The sequence below is a fragment of the Tursiops truncatus genome, chromosome 3 (assembly GCF_011762595.2).
Source record: "Tursiops truncatus isolate mTurTru1 chromosome 3, mTurTru1.mat.Y, whole genome shotgun sequence".
Taxonomy (NCBI): Eukaryota; Metazoa; Chordata; class Mammalia; order Artiodactyla; family Delphinidae; genus Tursiops; species Tursiops truncatus.
In genome coordinates, this window is record NC_047036.1 from 117,929,034 (window position 1) to 117,943,277 (window position 14,244).

General features: G+C 56.4%; 2 protein-coding genes across 6 annotated transcripts; one reads left to right on the forward strand and one right to left on the reverse strand.

The window, feature by feature from the left end:
- Positions 1-22: 22 nt before the first annotated feature.
- On the forward strand, positions 23-4,021 carry RELL2 (RELT like 2). Its single transcript, XM_019924593.3, has 7 exons — positions 23-706; positions 860-1,373; positions 1,767-1,832; positions 1,928-1,994; positions 2,437-2,622; positions 2,890-3,265; positions 3,830-4,021. Exons 2-7 carry the CDS (start codon positions 1,190-1,192, stop codon positions 3,836-3,838), a joined length of 888 nt encoding a protein of 295 aa, XP_019780152.2. The 5' UTR covers positions 23-706; positions 860-1,189; the 3' UTR covers positions 3,839-4,021.
- FCHSD1 (FCH and double SH3 domains 1) lies at positions 2,274-13,771 on the reverse strand. 5 transcript variants are annotated; one of them, XM_033853326.2, is made up of 20 exons: positions 13,663-13,771; positions 13,332-13,429; positions 12,697-12,742; positions 12,247-12,314; positions 11,785-11,941; positions 11,563-11,699; positions 11,401-11,464; positions 10,417-10,545; positions 9,856-9,978; positions 9,589-9,747; positions 9,034-9,159; positions 8,524-8,628; positions 8,167-8,328; positions 7,266-7,394; positions 7,105-7,188; positions 6,820-6,937; positions 6,502-6,722; positions 5,653-5,740; positions 4,663-4,718; positions 2,274-4,524 (listed from the first exon to the last, which is right to left on the reverse strand). In XM_033853326.2, exons 1-20 carry the CDS (start codon positions 13,681-13,683, stop codon positions 4,459-4,461), a joined length of 2,157 nt encoding a protein of 718 aa, XP_033709217.1. In that variant the 5' UTR covers positions 13,684-13,771; the 3' UTR covers positions 2,274-4,458. The 5 variants fall into 5 exon arrangements, with proteins under 5 accessions (XP_033709217.1, XP_033709222.1, XP_033709219.1 ...); XM_033853331.2 differs by having other exon boundaries at positions 9,589-9,684; positions 11,785-11,920; positions 13,663-13,770; XM_033853328.2 differs by having other exon boundaries at positions 11,785-11,920; positions 13,663-13,770.
- Between the last annotated feature and the right edge of the window lie 473 nt (positions 13,772-14,244).

Sequence of the window (14,244 nt, forward strand, 5' to 3'; positions counted from 1 at the left end):
CCGAGCCATCCCGTCCAGCTACCTCTCCAAAACGGGGCGCAGGCCATGTCACCTCTCTAGGAGGCTCCGGAGAACCGGCCACGCTGTTCCTTTCGGGTGCAGAAAGCCGGCTCCCTCCGGCCCGCTGGGAAGATTCCCTGCTACACATCCGGCCGGGGCATCTGAGGGCAGAAGCCAAGCCAGCTGTGCCCGATAGACCAGTAGAGAGCACTCTCGCCTGACTGCCTGTCCTCCTCACCGGACCCAGACTCGGCACCGCACACTCCCCCGACGCGGGGTCGGGGAAGGGGGGGAGCGGCGCAGTCACGCGCGCATCACACTTGCGCTCACAAGCGCGCAAGGCTCTCGCTCTCCGCCCGGCACACCTGCGCTCCGCCCCCTGGTCCCGGGCCGGCGCCGGTCGAAGGCTTTTGGGAACCCAGGGCGGCGGCGGCGGCGTCCCCCTTCTCCTTCCCTTCCCAGGGCTGGAGTTGTCCGGAGCCTCTCCCCGGTCCCAACCAGCCCGCATCCCTCTCCATCCTTCCCTCCCCCCGCCTGCCGCGGCAAGGGTATCTGCGGCCGCAGCCCGGAGCCCTTGAGGCGGCGAAGGGGGGAGGGGAAGAAAGCAAGGGATGAGCGCCGGGAGGGCGTCGGGGGCCCTGAGCCGGACTAGGACGCCCCTGGAACCGGAACCCGAGCCGGAGCCGGAGCCAGAGCTAAACCACCGGTACCAGTGGGCCAGGTGGTCAGGATGGGAGGAACAGAAAGGCGGGAGGGGGTGTGTACGCGAGAGTACAGGAAGGGGAGGGGGCTGTGGAGGCCTGGCTCAGGCCAACGCAGAGGAGGTGTGGACGCTGACTCAGGCACGATCCTTGTGCAGGCCGCCTGAGAATTCCATCCCATCTCGCTCTGCAGTGTCCTTGGGAGGGACGGAAGCTCAGGACAAGCTGGAAAGGGGAACGTTCTGGGCGTCGGGGAAGCGGACCAGGGTCGTGGAAGACAGCTTGCACAGCTGCCGTCTGGCACCCCTGGCCCGGACCAGCACCCCTGGCACGGACAGCTCCCTGGTTGGGTAGGGGGGTGGGGCCAGACCTTAAAGGCTTGCCTGTCTCGGATCCTGAAGAAGGCATTCCTATCCCTCCCCCCATCTCTAGCTGCAGCCTCCTAACCCCAGGAGGCGCCCTGGCCCGCGCTCGCCCCCCAGGGCCTCATGTCGGAACCACAGCCTGACCTGGAGCCGCCCCAACATGGGCTGTACATGCTCTTCCTGCTTGTGCTGGTCTTCTTCCTCATGGGCCTGGTAGGCTTCATGATCTGCCACGTGCTCAAGAAGAAAGGCTACCGCTGCCGCACCTCGAGGGGCTCGGAGCCTGACGACACCCAGCTCCAGCCCCGTGAGTGAACAGCCTAGAACCTGGCTCAGTCGCCTTTCTCCCTGACCCTTCTCCCCACACCTCTTCCTGGTCAACAGACCCAGGCCAAATCCCGACCAAGTTTTCAGGAGGTCTAGTAATGCTTTCTTGACTCTGCAAAAGCAATTGGGTTGCCACCACCCCGAAAGCAGGGCTAGAGTAGGCAGCATGGGTGGGAAGGGCCCACTGATGAGTCTTGGACTCCTATTGATTTCCCCATCTTTTCTGCCCTGGCCCTTGGAATGCTAATGTACAGCACGATGGCAATTTGCTAAAGGGGTAGGTCTTGAGCAAGAAGCCACAGAAGCCACCAGGTAATGTACCCCCAAAGCTGACTCATTTGCTGCTTCCTTACCGACCTCTTTCATCCTTCAGCTGAGGACGATGACATGAATGAGGACACAGTAGAGAGGATTGTTCAGTGCATCATCCAAAATGAAGGTGGGTGCATGCTGGCCCCTTGTTCCCCACCTCCTCAACTTTCCTTTGCCCCGGCCTTTGCCTCCACTGACCCCCTCTTTTCCTTCTGCCCTCAGCCAATGCTGAGGCCTTGAAGGAGATGCTGGGGGACAGTGAAGGAGAAGGGACAATGCACCTGTCCAGGTGAGCTGAGAACAAGGGCCAGCACGATTGAGCTTGCCTTGGAGAGTACCCTCTCCTCCTGCACGTTCCTCTCCCAGTCTCCTTGCATGTTCGGGTTGACAAGGGAGAGTAAGGCTGGTTAACATACAGGAAGAAGGACGTTTTGTAGAAATCCTGAGTCCTTCAAACCACATCTCTCCTCTGGATATCATCAAGCCTAACCTTCACCCCTTATGCCACTCCTCTGCATTAAGCATTGCCCGCTTTTTAGCCCCAGGAGGGAGAACACATGGTCACTACTATCTTCGTATTGAGTTTATTAGATAAAGACAAGAAACGAATGGTGGGGCCTGGGGCAAGTGGGGCATCTGGGGTTTAAGGAGCACGCTGAAAGAACAGGAGCAAGTCGAACAGGAAGAAAACTGGGAATGTCACCCCTGGTCCTTTCCTCCCTACCGTCCAGTGTGGATGCCACCTCCAGCTTGCAGGACGGAGCCCCCTCCCATCATCACACAGTGCACCTGGGCTCTGCAGCCCCCTGCATCCACTGCAGCCGCAACAAGAGACCCCCACTTGTCCGTCAGGGACGCTCCAAGGAAGGAAAGAGTCGCCCCCGGCCTGGGGAGACCACTGTGTTCTCTGTGGGCAGGTGGGTATAGAGTGCCCCAGGGAAAGGGAGGTTGAGGTGGGGACCCCAACGGTCAGGCACCTGCCTCCAAAGGTAGGCCCTGGCTCTTTCTTTGTGGCCTGTGAGCCACAGCAGAAGCCAGGCTGCACAATGTGCCCCACAATCTGGTCTCCCCTGCCCTAGGCCAGAGGGAAGTGCCTATCAAACCCAGGATGTCCCTGACCGGAGGGAAGGGCCAAGCAGCCTCTGGGTGGTGGTCCTAAGCCCCAGTGTTCCCTCCCCTCCCAGGTTCCGGGTGACACACATTGAGAAGCGCTATGGGCTGCATGAGCATCGTGATGGCTCCCCCACGGACAGGAGCTGGGGATCTGGTGGGGGGCAGGACCCAGGGGGTGGCCAGGCATCTGGGGGAGGGCAGCCCAGGACAGGGATGCCTGCCACTGAGAGCCTTCCCCCTGAGAGGCCGCAGCCCCTGGCCCTTGCCAGCCCCCCAGTGCGGAATGGAGGACTCAGGGACAGCAGCCTAGTCCCTCGTGCACTTGAGAGGAGCCCTGGAGCCTCTGCAGAGTCGATGCTGGGGGCTGGAGGAAGGGGCCCAAGCCCAGGGCTGGCCAGTCAAGAGGCAAATGGACAGCCAAGCAAACCGGACACCTCAGATCACCAGGTATGAAGACATGGGGGCACTCTAGGGGGCACTGATATGACCCACCTCCTGTTCTCCCACTGGTGACCCCTCCTCTCTCTCTCAGGTGTCCCCACCACAGGGGGCAGGGGGTGTGTGAGGTGAGTCTGCCTGGGCCCCAAGTCAGATAATCTCATCCTCCCACCCCCTACTTTAAACTACCTAAGCCCATTGGTTCCCTGAACCCCCAAACTAAACTGCAGGCTTAGCCTTTGCTACATATTCCTTGGTTTGGTGGTGGGGAGTGGGCTTGTGCTCCAGGGGACAGGGAAGGTCCTGCAGCCCCTGGGGAAAAGCGGGGACACAGCTTGAAGAGGAGGCAACACTGTTACCCTTCCTCTCCTTCATTGCGCTGATGGACTACCAGCTGGCAGGGCCAGGGGTTGGGTGGGCATGAAGCCCCTCCTCTCAACTGGACAGCACTGCCCCCCAGCTGAGGGACCAGCCCTACTTCCACCTGGAACTGCACGGTCTCAGGCTGGGGGACCTTGGGAGAAGTCCCACCTCTGGTCCTCAGTCTCTTCCCCTTCCCCTGTCTGCCAACAGGCCGCCTGACCTGCTTTCCCCATCACCTCACTCCATATGCTAGAGCGTGCGGCTGGGAGCAGGCCCCTGCCCTTGGTGGGCCCTTAAAGCAATAGCACCTTAGACCCCCTGCCCTCTTGGCACAAGAGGCCCAGGCCCTGGCTTGGGCTTTGTGCCCTTTATTCACTGTCAATAAATCCGCTCAGACGATTACAGCTGCTTCGCATACTGGCTCCAGCTCCTTCTGACAGGCCTGCCCCCATCCCCAGTGGCTCTGGCGTCTGGAGTGGGGTGATTCACAGAACCAGGGTGGAGACACAAGTAAGCCAGAGCCACTCGAGACTTTGGGGGATGAATCCCAGTCCCAGAGATTTCAGGGTACTTCACCACCCTAGAGATGGGGTGGTAGCAGAAGACAAAGGAGTAGTTTCAGCCCTTAGAGATGGCTGGAGGATGATGGCAAAAAAGGAGTGGGTTCCAGCCCCAGAAATGGGGAGAGAAGAAATTTCTACCCGTGAAGGTGAGAACGGAAATCAGGGAGATTCCAGCTTTTGGCTGTGTCGCTCTGGATCACCGTGGGGAGGGGTGGTCTCTGATAGCACGGAGATAGGGGCAGCAGCATCACTGGGGGAAAGTGATTCCCCCGGGCTTCAGGTGAGAGGATCTGGGTGGCCAGGATCCGGGGCTTTAGCTGGCGGGGGAGGCGGTGGACGCATCTGTAGAGAACACACAGTCAGTGCACCAGATGCCTCCCTTGGGGATATCCCTGTCCATTCCCTCTGTCCTGCAGATAAAACAGGACAAGTTGGAGTGACCCCTCTCCAAACACTCTCCTCCAAGGGCGGGGCCCTTACCGGCCTGAGTCGAGGCGCCATCACATCCAGGGGTCCAGGGCAGTCCAGGTCTTGGTCTGGAAATAAGAACCACAAGTCAGTCTTACGACTTTGTTTTGTTCGCTTCTGTATCTCCAGCACTTAGGACAGTGGCACTCTGTAAATATTTGTTGAATTAACAAATAGTCACTAACCTGGGTCATAATATCCATCAGTCCATCCAACCTCAACGCTTACTGAGCACCTGCTGTATAATCGGGCCTGCTAAAGGTACCCGGGGGCAGGAGGGATCCACACCGCCCCCACCCCTAATGGCTGCCAGGAACTGCATAATGAAACACTAACAGACACAATGAGTGACTGAGTACTAAATCATTCAAAGTGAACGACGGGTGCTGGAGAAGCGGGGTGCAGAAAACGCTCACGGGGTTCCAGGGTCGCGGTGGGTGGGGAGTGCAGTGAAGAAAGTGAAAGAACCTTTTAGAAAAGATGGTTTTAGGAAAGATGGATGAGGTAACAACAAAAACAAGGAAAAAAAAAAAGAAAAGATGGTTGAGGAAAATGATGATGCAAACCAGGTGTTTGCAGGATTCAAGAACACTAAGGGCAGAGGATGTGTATTGGGAAAACACTGTGGGAGAAACTGGCTGATTTTTAAAATAATAATAATAAGAAAACAGCTACTAATTGCATGCTTGCTATGTGCCCAGCACAACGCTGGGCACTCTATAGACACATCCCTTTAACTCTCACAACTCAGTGAGGGAGGGACCTTCCTCCTCACTCTGTAAAGGCCCAGGCATGTTAAATCACACACTAGGATGTCATAGAGCAGAGTTTGAACAGTGGGCCCAGCTCCAAAGCCCAAGCTCTTCTACCATCATGCATCAGAGAGCCTGATGGAGGAGGTTCCTGAGGGCAGGCAGAGGGGCTGAGTGTAACCCAGGAGCTCCAGACTTCCTCCTTCTTCCTGTCTCTTACCCTCCCAGGGCCCCAGCTCCTTCTACTCACCACCGGGCAGGACAGGTGCAGGCGACCCATCCAAGGCAGAGGTGGGTGCAGGAGGGGAGAAGCTGGGAGGGGAAGGGGATGGCAGGATCTGGGGATGAGGGGGCAAAGAGTTATTCCCGGCATGTGGGAAGGTTTCACCAGCTCTTCCTCCCATCCCATCTTCAGTTCCTGTCCTGTCACTCCCCAGTTCAGAGAGTGACCAAATGCTTGTATCTGGGTGAGGCTTGTAGGTGATACACATTTCAACAGCCAATATATATTGACACTTAATATGTCCCAGGCATTTTGCTAGCACTTCGCATGCACTAATTCATTCAGTCCTCACCACCACCCCATGAGGTAAGGATTTGATGATTCCTATGTCAGAGGTGAGACTCAGGTTAATCCATCTATCCAAAATCACAGAGCTAGTTAGTGACAAAGTCCTGGCTAGAACTCCTGACTCCTACTCCTATGCTCTTCTTGCTAGAACAACAGGTACCATATATCAAAGCACCTATGGGCCACTGTGCTAAGCACTTTACTTCCACTATCTCTAATCAGGATAGTTAGCCTCCTGAAAGAGGCATTATTGTCCCCCTTTTACATGCATGTGAAGAAACAAGCTCAGAGAGGTCTAATCACTGCCTAAAGTAACAGAACAGGAATCTGAACTAAGATCCAGCTCTAAAGCAGGACAACCAAACTCTAATGAAGACTGCCTTGGTGTCCCCTTTCTCTGTGCCAAAGGAGATGGGGAGTCCCAAGCCACTATGCGGGGGAGGGGGCATTAAGACGAATATGGGACCTCCCTGGCATGGGAGGGTCAACCCATTGGTGCCTGGGGACCCAGGGAAAAGGAAGCCTCACCTGTTCAGGGTCTGAGAGTTCAGATGGCCCTGGGGGGCCAAGTAGCTCCTCCACCAGCAGGGAGGGGAAGACCCCAACATGGCCCCCAAATTCTCCCCTCCAGAAGCCATCATCCACTCCATCCTGGGTCCGGGGCAGCAGGCGGATAAGCGCCCCCTCGGGGAAGCTCAGTTCCTCTGCGCTCTGTCCCGTGTAGCTGTACAGGGCGCAGGCCAGGAACGCTGCGGAAGCCCGGGAGAGATGGTGAGGGGAAGAGGCGGGCAGCAGTGCCCCCAGACCAGGGCTACAACCACTCAGTAACTCTTCTCCCTTTCTTACCTGTGGGCTCTGCCCCCGAAGGATTGTCGCTGTCATGGCTGCTCTCAGGGAAGGAGAGGTCCGGGAAGTTGAGATACCGCTCAGGGACAAAGCCTACCTCACCGTGCTGGTTCCGAGCCTGCTCACCCAGCAACGTGAACAGAAAGCAGCCTTGCCTCAGCAGTCCACGGCCCTGGCCCTCCTCCACTCAGGCTTTCAGCTTTGCCTGGCTGGGTCTTTACGGACCACAGAGAAGTCCCTCCCACTGCCCCCTTGCCAAGGGCAGAGCCCCGGGTCCATACCCACCTTGACCCATTCGTCGGCATCTCCCTCCTCTATGACCTCCAGCCACTCGCCCTCTGTGATGGTCAGCTCGTCCTCATGTCCTGCCTGGGACCCACAAAGAAGGATTCAGGACTGGCTGTTCCCCATCCCTGCCTGTCTGCGGTCCCCACCTCCATTCATACCTGATAGCCAAACACCACATGGACAGGGCAGGGGAGGGGCCTGGTGGCCAGGGCTGGGGGGGCGGGCTCCTCAAAGAGCTCCCCCGTCTCCTCACATTCCTCAAAGTCAGACAGCTCAGCATCCTCAGCCTGGGGGACAGAGAACAGGCATCGTTGTGAGGCCCCGTCTCAAGTACCACCCACTATATCTCTCACTCCTCCATTCTACCTTTTTTTTTTTTTAAACATCTTTATTGGAGTATAATTGCTTTACAATGTTGTGTTAGTTTCTGCCGTATGACAAAGTGAATCAGCTACATGTATACATATATCCCCATATCCCCTCGCTCTTGCGCCTCCCTCCCACCCCATCCTACCCTTAACATTGTGGATCCTCCTCCAAGGTAGTACCACCCATCCGTTCACCCTGGGTCACAGGCAGAACCACCACAGAGCAAGATAACACTAACAATAATCACAGAGTTACAGTATTGAGCGCTTATATGTGCCAAGCACAATGCTAAGTATCTTATGTACATTGTCTTGTTTAAACTTCTTAATAACCCAGTGTTATTTTGTGAAACTATCAACCTCAGTTTACTTAATGGGAAACTGAGGCTCAGAAAGGCTAAGTCACTTTCCAAGATCACACAGCTAGTTAGTGGAGTGGCTGGTACTCAAACTGCTTATAGTCTGCTCTCGGGACCTTTCATAACCACCATCCTATACTCCATAATAAAAGTTCATTGACAGCTCTCTATGTTACAAACTGTGCCAAGAGTCATACTTAAGTGATTTCATTTCAGCCTCACAACAACCCTTTGAGTTAGCTACTAGTGTGATTCCCACTTTATAAGCTCTGCTTTCCACTGGGGCTCTTTACCCTCCTGGTGTGTATGGGGAGGGAGTGGAGGGAGCTCACCGTGGGAGAGAGGTCCCTCTGGGACAGCCGGGCCTCGCTGAGCCGTCGCTCCTGCTCTACCTCATCCTGGGCCTGGGTCATGGCTGGCTTCAGCCAGTGCTGCACATCCAGGCCAGCCCCCTGCAGCAGGGCCAGCCGGGCAGCCCCCTTCACCTGGCTCACCTGACACAGGGAAGAGGGGATCAGTCAAGGCTGTGGCTGGGCCTGCCCTTGGGAGGTGAGTGGAGCCTCCTCCCCAGATGTGTCCACCCTCTACCTCCTGCCTCCAGTCTCCCCACCATCAGATAAAGGAGTGGAGGAGGGTGTTGCCGGAGGAGGTGCAGTCTCAGTGGCTCTAACCCCAGGGCTGTGGCTCACCTGTGCCCGCCGGATGCTCTCCCTCACTTCCTGCAGCCGCTGTTCTATGCCTGGAGCCTCCCGCTCTGAAGCCTGCTGCCGCCTCTGCTCCAGCCGCTGCAGCACCTGGTTGGGGACGCAGAGGACAGGAGTGGGTGGAGATACTATGGGGCACAACTTACTAATAACCCGGGAGTTTCCTAATTGTTTCACATGCATTATGTCATCTCATCTTCCCTGTGACGTGGGTGCTATCATTAGCCCCACTTTAATGATGAGGAAACTGCGGTCCAGAGAGCTTAAGTCACTCCCTTACTCAGGGTTACATAACTAGGAAGCAACAGAGCAAGATTTGAGCCCAGGTGAGTCTAGTCCCAAAGGTTACGCTCTTAAATTACTGTGCCACACTGTCGGCTTAAATTACCCTTCCTTCCCCTCCTGCCTGCAGCCCCATGACATCCCCAGTGACGCCGGGATCCCCATCTCTCAGTTCTTCTTGCCCACCCCCGACACCTGCACTCCCCACCTCACCCGCTGCCCATGGTTCTGGATCTTGTAGTCTCGGGCAGCTCGGCTCGTCCAGCGTTGAACTTCTTTCTCCAGGCCACTCTCCCCGGCCACACCTCCTGCGCCCCGCTCCAGCTCCAGGACACACACCTGAATGAATGGGGAGCTGTGAGGATGCCCTGATGCTGCTCCTTCTCCGTTCCCCCTCCCTCCAGTTCCCTCCTCTTTTTCTTCCCTGTCTCCTGACCTCCAGGGTCAGGGACAAATAGGTGGGAGCACACACCTATGACTGTGGACACAGGAGTGCATTCATGTGGACACACAGAGAGTCCCAGAAGTGGGATCCAGGTTGAGGGACAGAGGTAGAATGAAGAAGATAGTGCAGTGAAGGGACAGAAGGGTGGGAGGAAGTGCGTTAATTTGTGTCCTGGTGGGAGGGAGGTGAACTGGGGTTCTGAAACCCTCTCTCCATGGTTTAATAGTCCGTAAGTTAAAACCAGGACAAGGATAATGGGGAAGAGGCCTACACCACAGTCCCCTTTCCAAGTGGCCTGACTGCACCTAGCAGAGAGGTCTTACCTGATCATTCCCTGCTGGCTGAAACTGCTGAGCTGGGGTGGGGGAGAATACTCCGGGCTCCTGAAGAAAAAGCTCTAGATCCTGCTCCCAGCTTACCTGGGAGTTGGAAAAAATCAAAGTCGGCCACTCACTGGCTCCCTCTCCAAGCCTGTCCCCAGCCTTCTTGGTAGAGAGAGGACAAGGTGAGAAGGAAAGGGGCAGACATGCAGTGGTGGAGGGGGCGCTGTACTGGGAGAGAAGGGTAAAGAGGATCTCTGGGGAGCTTACCTGGGAGGTCGCTTGCCCCCCACGGTGGGCATGCTCCAGAGCCATCTCTGCAGCTTCCAGCTCCGTGCGGCTCAGTGAAGTCAGCGGGTCCCTCAGGTGTTCCAACAGCTCGCTGACCAGGGCCTGGAGAGAACCCCAAGATGCTGACACCACCCTTCCCCCAAGCAGGCTCTCTGTCCAGGTTTGAATGGGTGATGGGTATGAGGTATGGGAAATTGAGAAGGAATAAGACATTATTATGCTTCTAATAATAGGCCCTCATGTGTGCACAGCACTTAACAGTTTAAAAAGCATTTTCACATTCATTCTCTCCCTTGAGCCCCATTAGTCTTATAAAGTAGGCAGAGCAGGGGTTAGTCCTGAGGAAGAAACTGGGGTTCAGAGGGGCAAGTGTTCTGCACAATGTCATGCAGCCAGCTAGAAGCAGAAGCAGAACCTAGGTATGTATCTTCTGCCCACTCTGAGCAGACTAGGTCCCCAGCCCCACCCAGCCTGATCGTGGTGGGAAGCAGGGAGATGCCCTCCCTGCTGAGAGGCAGGGGTATCTAGGCTGAGACTGGCCTTGAGCACAGCCGGCAGTTCTTCCTGGTAGTAGTGGTCAAGGTGGGCATTGGTGGCCACCAAGTTGAGCAGGTACTCATTGCGGGCCGCTCTCAGCTGCTGGGAGTACTGGGCCGACTGGACAGACAGCTAGGAGAGGAACATAGGTGTCAACTGGGAGGTCCTTCCATGGCCAAGGACCTTGGGGTCCTTCCATGGCCAAGCCAGATCCAGAATGGATTCTCACATGACTGAGATAACTGGCAAACCATAGTAAAATTTTACATACTCACAATTCCTGCTCAAAATCCTCTAGTGGCAACTGCATACATTTAGGATAAAATCCCAACTGCTCCTTACCGTGGGCTACCAGGTCCAACATGAGCTGGCCCCTGCACCCTCTCTGAGTCTTTCCACAGTGCTCGTCCCCTTGCTCACAGTGCTCCAGCCACACTGGCCTTCCCTCAGTTCCTCGAGCCTACAAAGTTATTCCCACCTCAGAGCCTTTGCACTCACCGCTGCCTCTCCCTGGAATGTTCTTCCCCTACATCTCTGCATGGCTGGCTCCTCCTTGACACTCAGGCCACCTGTTCAGAGAGGCTTTCCCTCTAAATTACACTCCCCTGTTATGCTTTATCATATCACCTTCTTTTCATTTATTCTGAGTCTTTGTTTATTTACTATCTGTCTCCCCTAACCAGGCTGTGGAGGCAGGAGCTCTGCTGGTAGTGTTCCCCATCATATCCCCAGTGTTTCAAACAATGCCAAGTACATAGAAGTCCTCAATCACTGCATATTAAAGGAATGAAAAACAAAGGTACTATTTCCATTTTATAGATGAAGAAAATGAGGCTCAGAGAGATCAAGTTTACCAAGGTCAGGCACCAAGGAAGTAGGGTAGCCTGGATTCATCCCAGTCTCTCTGACTTATGCCCCCGGGTTCCAAACCACTAGACTAATCTGCCCACCTCTCCCTGCCCCGACTCATGCCCACATCCTCTGAACCTTGGTGCTGAGTTTCTGGAGACTGGTCCGAGTGTGGAAGAGGCCATGGTCACTTCGGTTAAGCCTGTGCAGGCAAGGGAGAGGAGCGGAGGTCAGGCCCAGCCGTGGCACCTTGGCTCCATCCCCCGACGCCACAGGCTTCCTAACTCCCCATGACCCCACCTGGCCTGGACATCAGCCGCCTTCTCCTGTGCCAAGGCCCACACCCGTTCACGCTGCCCATACAGCTTTCGACTTCGGCTCAGCTCCCGGACAGACTGCAGCACCTCGGCCTGCGCCCTCTGGAGGTTCTCTGCTCCCTAGGGGCATGGACACACAAGTCCTGATCCAGATCACCTCCATCCCTGAGTCAGCCCTTCCTTCACCCCATCCACTGAGCCGTACCTTCCTAAGCACCTGCTCCTTAGCGCTCCGCCCTGTGCCTCCTGCCAGGTCACGGTATCGGTCAGATGCCTGGAGCCGGGCTTGGCCCCCAGCCATGGTGGCATCCAGCAGGCAGCGCCAGGCACCAAACACCATCCTGCCTCTCCCCAGAGAAAGTCTGCATTGACGAGGGGAGCACTCCAAAGCTTCACGAGATGCGCCCCCCCCCCAACACCATGGGAGACAGACTGCTTTCCCATCCCCCTCGTCTGGGAGCCCATCAATCGATCAGCCCATTAGCTCGGCCACAAGGATCACTTATGCCCTCCGCCCCCATCCAGTGTCCTTGCTGGGTCAGCTGCTATCCCGCTGCCGTGTCAGCTCTACCTGACGCTCACGTGCCCTCCTCATAGGTTCCTGGGGTTGAGCTCCTCATCCCTTCTTGGCTCCCTGGCCTCCCTGCCACCCCACCATGGGACCCACCTGCTGTCCATCTCCCCACTCCGGTGTCCTTCCCTCTTCAGAAATGGCCCAGCCAGTTTCTGGAGTGCCTGGTGGGAAAGTCATCACAGACCCAGTTCCCTTTCAAAGACTCTCCCCACTTGGGAGAACATACGATCAGAGTATAATAATGCCACCCACTTTGCTAAGTGCTTTACATGCATTAACTTATTCTGTCCTTACAACAACCTTGCGTGAAGGTACAGTTATTATTATTCCCATTTTACAGAGAAAGAAATTGAGGCCAAGAAACGTTAAGTAACTTGTCCAAGGTCAAACAGCTAAAAAGTACCACAGCAGGGATTTGACACAAATTTGCCTGGTGCTAGGCATTTGCTCTTGACCAGAACAGGAGTATGCGTGGAGGCACATTGCTGGTAGTGTAAAGGAGGCTAGAACAAAAGGGAAGGTCCAGAGAAAGGAGTCCCATACCTGCCCATACTCCCGTTCAATGGCTGCCCTCTGCTTGCTGTAGGATCTGTGGAGATTAGGGGGATGGGGTGGTCTTACTGTTTGGTCCTTTTCTCCCACCCTCGACCCTCTCCTTAGCCTGGGCAGGAGGGAGAGGGGAGCCAGGCCTGGAGTGTGACTATACCAGGAGGGCCTGAGACTGAAGACAGAGTCCTTGAGATCACCTCGGGCAGCCGCAGCAAAGGACAACCTCATCTCAGTGCTCAGAGCCTCAGCAGGATCCTCCCCACCCCTGGAGAACCATCTGTGTGCTTGGAGGTGAGGACTGATGGGGGTCAGCTGAGTAGTGTGTGCCAGCCTTCCAACAGGTCTGGAAGAGGGAGGGGGGAGTCTGTCCTGAGTTTGATTGTGGGTGTGGAGGGGGCGGTGTGGAGTGAAGGGGTTTGAGAGAGGGTCCCTGTGTGTTTATGTGTGTTGGGGTGCGTGGAAGGATAATTCGTATCCGGCATCTGGAGAGGGAGGCCTAGGATGACGGCCTTGAATGGGCAGGTTGGAGAGCTCTTCACCCCCGCCCACCCCGACAGCTGTAGTATGTTGGAGAAAAGGCGGAGCGTGTGACAGAGAAAGTCGGGGTACGTGGAGGGGGTCAGGGCTACCTGATATCCTCCAGTAGGTCCGCCTCTCTCTGCTGCCGGGTCTGAAGGATGTTCAGCTGCTCCAGGAAGCGAAGCTTCACCTCCTGGGATGGCTTCACCTGTGTGGGTAAGAAGAAGATGAAGACCCCTGGCGCAGGGACCTGAAAAACACTCCGCGCAGGGAGCGGTGAGGGGGCGGGGCCAGGGAGGAGCTGGGCTGTTTCCTCGGTTACTTCTGGGTTGGCCCTTGAACCCCTTCCTACTCTTCGTCCCCCACCGCAGGTCTGGTGCCCCTTTGGGCCGCATCACTCCCCCAGCCCGCCAGGAATCCCCGTCCCCAGGCCAAGCTCACTTTTCGGGGCGGCGGCTGCATCTCCGCTCCGGCCCAGGCAGCAACTCGACTCCGGAACTCGAGGAAACCCCGCCCACAGCTAAGCCCCGCCCAGGATCTGGCCCAGCTCCGCCCTCGCCCCGCCCACGCCTGATCAGTCCCTTCGCTGGGCCGCGAAGCGCCAAGAGCGGCAGGAACTAAACCTCTGTTACTGCTGAGAATACCCCGGAAAGGGTCCGCGCCGCCCTGTGGACGCCGCGTCCGCTGGGCGGTAGGGGGAACCCCAGGTTTCTGTGTCAAGACGCCTGGGTTCTATTTCTGGTGGAGAGCTATTGACTTAGCTCGTAATTATTTCTAATCATTCATTTACATATGCAGACCTCCAATCCCGACGCGATGGGTGAAGGATGGTGAGGAACTCAAATCTGTAACCAGGGAAACTGAATCACTGGATGCCTGAGCGCAGATGCGTGTGATGAGAGAAACAGGGCTGATCCCAGACCTTTTCCTAATTCCCACTGAACTGGAAAAGCCTGCGTGAGTGAGGGTGAGAAAGACGCCTGGAGCCAGGAAGGAACCAGTACCAGAGGAAAAGACAGGGCC

What these genes read in the sequence shown, in the direction of transcription:
- RELL2 (XM_019924593.3), top strand. Translation starts at nt 1,190, where the DNA reads ATGTCGGAACCACAGCCTGACCTGGAGCCGCCCCAACATGGGCTGTAC. An exon ending in GTGCATCATCCAAAATGAAG is followed by an intron (nt 1,833 to 1,927) that starts GTGGGTGCATGC and finishes TTCTGCCCTCAG; the next exon opens with CCAATGCTGAGGCCTTGAAG. An exon ending in GGGACAATGCACCTGTCCAG is followed by an intron (nt 1,995 to 2,436) that starts GTGAGCTGAGAA and finishes CCTACCGTCCAG; the next exon opens with TGTGGATGCCACCTCCAGCT.
- FCHSD1 (XM_033853326.2), bottom strand. Translation starts at nt 13,683, where the DNA reads ATGCAGCCGCCGCCCCGAAAA. An exon ending in TTGAACGGGAGTATGGGCAG is followed by an intron (nt 12,315 to 12,696) that starts GTATGGGACTCC and finishes CTTTCCCACCAG; the next exon opens with GCACTCCAGAAACTGGCTGG. An exon ending in GCGGCTGATGTCCAGGCCAG is followed by an intron (nt 11,465 to 11,562) that starts GTGGGGTCATGG and finishes TTGCCTGCACAG; the next exon opens with GCTTAACCGAAGTGACCATG.